The following is a 6,589-nucleotide window of genomic DNA, read 5'->3' on the forward strand; positions in this document are numbered from 1 at the left end:
CCTTTAGAGTTCACTGTCACATCCTAAAACACACACACACACTTTCTCACACACACCACACACACTTTCTCACACACACACTTTCTCACACACACACACACACACACACACACACACACACACACACACACACACACACACACACACACACACACACACACACACACACACACACACACACACACACACACACACACACACACACCACACACACACACACACACACACACACAACCACCACACACACACACACACACACACACACACACACACACACACACACACACACACACACACACACACACACACACACACACACACACACACACACACACACACACACACACACACACACACACACACACACACACACACACACACACACACACACACACAAGCCTGTCAATTATTAAACAAACACGATACTATTTCAACCCTGTGGAGGGGAGGCACAAGATCTGCAGCCATTTGTGGGAGCCCATGGGATATCTGCTGTAAACTGTCCCATGTTCTGTCTCTGTTGTCTGGATCAGATGTTTTCTACAGATGACCACCTGAATCCTCCTCTCTACTGTTCTTCAACTGTATAGTGCCCTGTACTGTACGCTGCCTGCCAAAATGGACCCAGGTTCGTCTCTGTTCATGCCCTAATGCATGTTTAGTACTACCAACCAAAATTATTGTTTATTATTGTCTAAAATGTGTGAAACAGTGGACTTTGGGAGAAATGGGAATTTAAATTGAATGATTAGGATTACACAAAAACAAACAACAAACATTACAATATTAGATAAGCTGTGTGCATTGAGTTGATGTAAAACTAAAGAAGATGGGGTTGTACAACAATCAATATTCGGCAACACTTTATTTACACCAAGCACCATAACACATAACACGTCACTGTCATGACACATATTTAGACCTGTTGTGATATATATTGCATTATTTTATGGCTGGTTATGACACCTACATAAGAGTGTCAAAACCCACAAAATATACCACGGTAGTTATTTTATGGCTGGTTATGACACCTACATAAGAGTGTCAAAACCCACAAAATATACCACGGTAGTTATTTTATGGCTGGTTATGACACCTACATAAGAGTGTCAAAACCCCCAAAATATACCACGGTAGTTATTTTATGGCTGGTTATGACACCTACATAAGAGTGTCAAAACATAAGAGTGTCCCCAAAATATACCACGGTAGTTATTTTATGGCTGGTTATGACACCTACATAAGAGTGTCAAAACCCACAAAATATACCACGGTAGTTATTTTATGGCTGGTTATGACACCTACATAAGAGTGTCAAAACCCACAAAATATACCACGGTAGTTATTTTATGGCTGGTTATGGCACCTACGTAAGAGTGTCAAAACCCTCAAAACATTTCATTACACCATAGCCTACATGTCAACAGTATGTTTATGTCATATAATTGTTTTTTAAATTGACCATATTATCATTGTAATTCCACACACATTGATGTCAGACATGCACCTAGCCGAACGCGCTGTTGCTGATGACTGGGATGATTGCAGGAGCAGATTTCGGGAGCAGGACCAGACAACCTCTTTTTGACTGACATCTAATGTAAGGGCATAAATGAGATAGGCCTATCTACCTAATATGATTATGATGGTCATAATGCTTCTTGACTGTGTCATAAAGTGTATTTTTTTTAATGATTTAAAATATGGTGGAAAAACAACAACAACAAAATATTTAATGAACAAAACATTTTTTTTTTTAATTAAGCGAAAGAAAACTTCTTGGCAGGGAAAAAACTAATTAGAATAACTGTAGGTTTTGATCCTCTTACGTAGGTGTCACAACGACCCAGAAAATAACGCAATGTATGTCACAACAGGTGTAAATATATGGGACATGATACTGTTATGAAGATACATTAGGTTGCTATTATTGCTCTATTTATCCAGCAGGATTTTCAGTGATGCACAGGTCCATTATACAATCTACAAGTAAAAATGTATTCTACAGGATCTCAGTTGGTTTCAAATCTACATGCTTCCTATCTTTGCAGGCCGAAGTCTAAAACTCTCTTTCCCAGACATGCAACACTAGAGCAGCCTGGATGCCTTGGCTCCGGCTCTGCCCTGCTGTTTGTGCTGTGATCTCAGTCAGCAAGCTCCACCCCTTCCAGAGCAGAAACTCAATAAGCCTTGACAAACCACACCGGCAGCTGGAGAATGACACCGTATACCACGCTCATTTTGCCTGGGCCTTTCATTAATCAGATGCACTGTTTTCCACTGTAGAAACCAAAGTGGGTCAGTCAACTGCCCTGGAGAAACTTGAGAGTTTCTCTGCTTACTTAATAGAGATCACAGGGGCCTTTCACTTCCTCTAAAATATGCCATTCATGAATAATGTTGGTCATGTAGTTATGGCTACATCATTGCTGTAGATAAACAGGTTTTAGACATTTTTCTTCATTGCCAGTTGACCAAGAATCGCAGTCTAACCATTATAATATCTATCCTTCCTCTTTCACTTTCATTAGTCATTCAACCACCCGGCCGTGAGAGCCAGGCCCTGTCCAGTGGGAGGACAGCAGTGCAGGAGGGAAACTCAGGAACCCAAGACCTTGTTGGACGTACAAGCTTACCTGTCCAAACCACTCATCTGTCATCCAACAGTGACAATGTCCACACTGTCTGTCCTCCAGTGCCTAAGGCAGACTTTACTTTTGCTGCCTGTCCGCCATACAGAGCTCACAGTGACAGTGATGGGAGGTTAACCAGGGAGGAGCTGCTAAGCCAGACAGACCTGGCAGGAGGGACACCCTCGACTGTGTATCAGCCACAGATCTCCTCGGTCCAACCAGACATGACAGCATCCACCCCATCAGAAGAGCCCCCACCCTACAGCCCACCTGACCCCAAGATGACCTATATTATCTATCCCCCACAACCACCTCACTACCCAGGACCCCCTGTCATAGCCTGCCAGCCAGGACCCAACCAGCCAGCCTTCTACCAGGCCCAGTTCATGCCTTCACCCAGCTACCCTCCCAACACCATAGTAAGAGAGCATCAGAGTATCAGTATAGAGCAAAAGAAAACTAGTGTAAATGTGCTGCCAAACGCATATACTTTCTCATGTGGTGGTGGTGGATGGAGGTATTTATTAGACACACAGTAAGTTTAGAACGGATTTGTACATTCAATTACTCCTCATAGCTGTATTGAATCACACGATTCCCGTACCGGTTCAAAAATCGATTCCCTTATGGCCACGCGAGACTACTTCCGGATTTAACAATAGATCTGACTATTGTCCTGTGACATAACGACAGTGTGTCATTTCTATTTGAAATCTCTATTCAAAATCAAGAATGTCCACTATTTTAATAGGTTATTGTGTCCCTGCATGTTTGCCTCTGTTGTGTTTCAGTACATGAGCGGCCCTCCACTGGGGGACGAGCAGCCTCCCCTGCCCAAGGACTACATGGTGGAGTCCCTGCTGGTCACCATCTTCTGCTGCCTTATGAGTGGCCTCATCGCCCTTTTGTACTCATATGAGGTAAATTGCCCACTCATATGAGGCACTACATCCTTAGTGCACTGACAAAGGCCTGGCTCTGAATTGAATTAGGGCAGAGAGTGGGCATGAGTTTCAGTGTAGGTGTAGTAGAATCCTAAGAATGCAGTGACACTACAGAGGCCTTCCTTACGGTAATGATGACATAACAAGATGTCTGATACAGTAGAAGAAGAATTACATAAAGTTCAATTCATTTGACTTTTATTGTACTCTATCAAACATCTTCCAAAAATACATATGCTTGTTGGCTACAGACCAAGTCCTGACTGAGCTGGTTGTCTCTCCACTCTGCTCTAGACCCGTGCTGCTCTGGCCAGAGGGGACATGAGGGAGGCAGAGAGGGCTTCCCAGAAGGCCCGTTTGCTGGTGTTGTTCAGCCTGATGTTTGGGGTGTTTGTTTGTGTGGGATGGATCATATATGTAGTGATATCTCTCTGTGCATAGCGATTTGCACCTGATAAACATCTACTCATTTACATTTGAGTAATTTAGCATACGCTCTTATCCAGAGTGACTTACAGTTATTGCATTAATCTCAAGATAGCTAGTTTTGACAACCACATACACTCCCCCCTTTGTTGCTATAACAGCCTCCACTATTCTGGGAAGGCTTTCCACTAGATGTTGGAACATTGCTGCGGGGACTTCCATTCAGCCACAAGAGCATTAGTGAGGTTGGGCACTGATGTTGGGCGATTAGGCCTAGCACGCAGTTGGCGTTCCAATTCATCCCAAAGGTGTTCGATTGGGTTGAGGTCAAGGCTTTGTTCAGACCGGTCAAGTTCTTCCACACCAATCTCAATAAACCATCTCTGTATGGACCTTGCTATGTGCACGGCGGTGGTTAGAGCGTTGGGTCAGTAACCAAAAGGTTGCTGGATCAAATCTCCAAGCTCACAAGGTAAAAATCTGGCGTTCTGCCCCTGAACAAGGCAGTTAACCCACTGTTCCCCAGTAGGCCGTCATTGTAAATAAGAATTTGTTCTTAGCTGACTTGCCTAGTTAAATAAACTGTTGCTACAAATTTCGAAGAACAGAATCGTCTAGAATGTCACTGTATGTTGTAGCATTAAGACTTCTCTTCACTGGAAATAAGGGACCTAGCCCGAAACATGAAAAACAGCCGCAGACCAAACCCAGATTCGTCCGTCAGTCTGCCAGATGGTGAAGCGGGGTTCATCACTCCAGAGAACACACTTTCACTGCTCAAGAGTCCAACAGCGGCAAGCTTAACACCCCCCCCCCCCAGCCGACGCTTGTCATTAAGCAGGGCGATCTTAGGCTTGTGTGCAGCTGCTTGGCACGAATAGTTATTGTGCTGACGTTGCTTCCAGAGGCAGTTTGGAACTCGGTAGTGAGTGTTGCAACTGAGGACAGATGATTTTTGCTAGAGCGGCACCCCCCTGCAGAGGAGAGCTCTAGCAGGACAGAAATCTGACAAACTGACTTGTTGGAAAGGTGGCATCCTATGGCGGTGCCACGTTGAAAGTCTCTGAGCTCTTCAGTAAGGCCATTCTACTGCCACTGGTTGTCTATGGAGATTGCATGGCTGGGAGTTCGATGTTATACACCTGCCAACAACGGGTGAGACTAAATTAGCCATATCCACTATTTTGAAGGGGTGTCCACATACTTTTGTATGTATAGTGTATCTCAGTCATAATAAATATATTTTTCCTCAATAAAGTTGCTATCAGCAAATTCAGTGCTAGTATGGGGTGGGGGAAAGGGTATGGGGGATATTCAGGGAATGGGTAGGATATTCAGGGAAGGGGTAGGTTATTCAGGGAAGGGGTATGATTTTCGGGGAAGGGGTAGGTTATTCAGGGAAGGGGTAGGTTATTCAGGGAATGGTTAGGATATTAAGGAAGGGGTGGAATATTCAGATGTTTTTGGAAGATGGGCAGGGACTCTGTTGTCCTAGCTTTATGCAAAAGCTGGTTCCACCATTGGGGTGCCATGACAGAGAAGAGCCTTGACTGGGCTGAGCGAGAGCTGGGATGTGTGGGCCAAGAGACCAGAGGTGGCAGAACGGAGTACTCAGGTTGCGGTGTAGAGTTTGAGCATAGCCTGAAGGTAGGGAAGGGCAGTTCCTCTTGCTACTCCGTAGGCATGTTCCATGGTGTTGTAATGTATATGAGTTTCGACTGGAAGCCAGTGGAGCGTGCGGAGGATCGGGGTTACTTGAGAAGCTTGAACACCAGGCGGGCTGCAGCGTTCTGGATAAGTTGCAAAGGATTGATGGTACAAGTGGGGACTCTAGGGATGTTGTAGAGCATGAACCTGCTGGAGCGAGTCACTGCTCTGATGTTTGCAGAGAACGACAGGGTGTTGTGCAGGGTCACGCCAAGATTCTTTGCACTCTGGGAGGGGGACACCATGGATTTGTCAACCATGATGGAGAGGTCTTGGAGCAGGCATGACGACAGCTCAGATTTCAACACCATAGTGATGAGCTAGGAGGGCACTAAGCTAAGGGTCTGAACTCCTCACTCTGCAACTGGGTACTAGACTTCCTGATGGGCTGACCCTCAGTGATGAGGGTAGGCAAGAACACCTCTGCCACACTGATCCTCAACACGGGGAACCTCCAGGGGTGTGTGTTCAGCCCCCTCCTGTACTAACTATACACCCATGACTGCATGGAATATATTATATTGTTTACTTACTGTGTATGTATACTGTATTCTCAACATAGCTCATCCTAATATACCTACTACTGTACATACCATTCCAAATTATACAGTCTAGACACACCACGTATTTATATTCTGGATTCTGACACTGCTCACTAATATAATCTACATTTGATTGTTAATTGGACACATTCTGACATTTGATTTGTTTAGATCTTCTTATTTGTGTATTTGCTAGACATTCTGCTGCACTGTAGGAGCTAGAAAAATATGCATTTCACTGCACCTGCAAGGACACCTGCAAATTGACCAATAAACTTTGATGTGATGTGTTACAGGATGTTGGACATAAAGTTTGAATTTGAAATGAAATGTATTT

At 44.4% G+C, this 6,589-nt stretch overlaps 1 protein-coding gene across 1 annotated transcript; it reads left to right on the top strand.

Annotated features, from left to right (window-relative positions):
• The first annotated feature begins 448 nt into the window (after positions 1 to 448).
• Positions 449 to 4,267, top strand: LOC124035173 (proline rich transmembrane protein 1B). The gene is made up of 4 exons (XM_046348598.1): positions 449 to 628; positions 2,532 to 3,052; positions 3,425 to 3,553; positions 3,872 to 4,267. Exons 1-4 carry the CDS (start codon positions 619 to 621, stop codon positions 4,016 to 4,018), a joined length of 807 nt encoding a protein of 268 aa, XP_046204554.1. The 5' UTR covers positions 449 to 618; the 3' UTR covers positions 4,019 to 4,267.
• Positions 4,268 to 6,589: the final 2,322 nt, after the last annotated feature.

Source organism: Oncorhynchus gorbuscha, linkage group LG05 (assembly GCF_021184085.1).
Source record: "Oncorhynchus gorbuscha isolate QuinsamMale2020 ecotype Even-year linkage group LG05, OgorEven_v1.0, whole genome shotgun sequence".
NCBI lineage: Eukaryota > Metazoa > Chordata > Actinopteri > Salmoniformes > Salmonidae > Oncorhynchus > Oncorhynchus gorbuscha.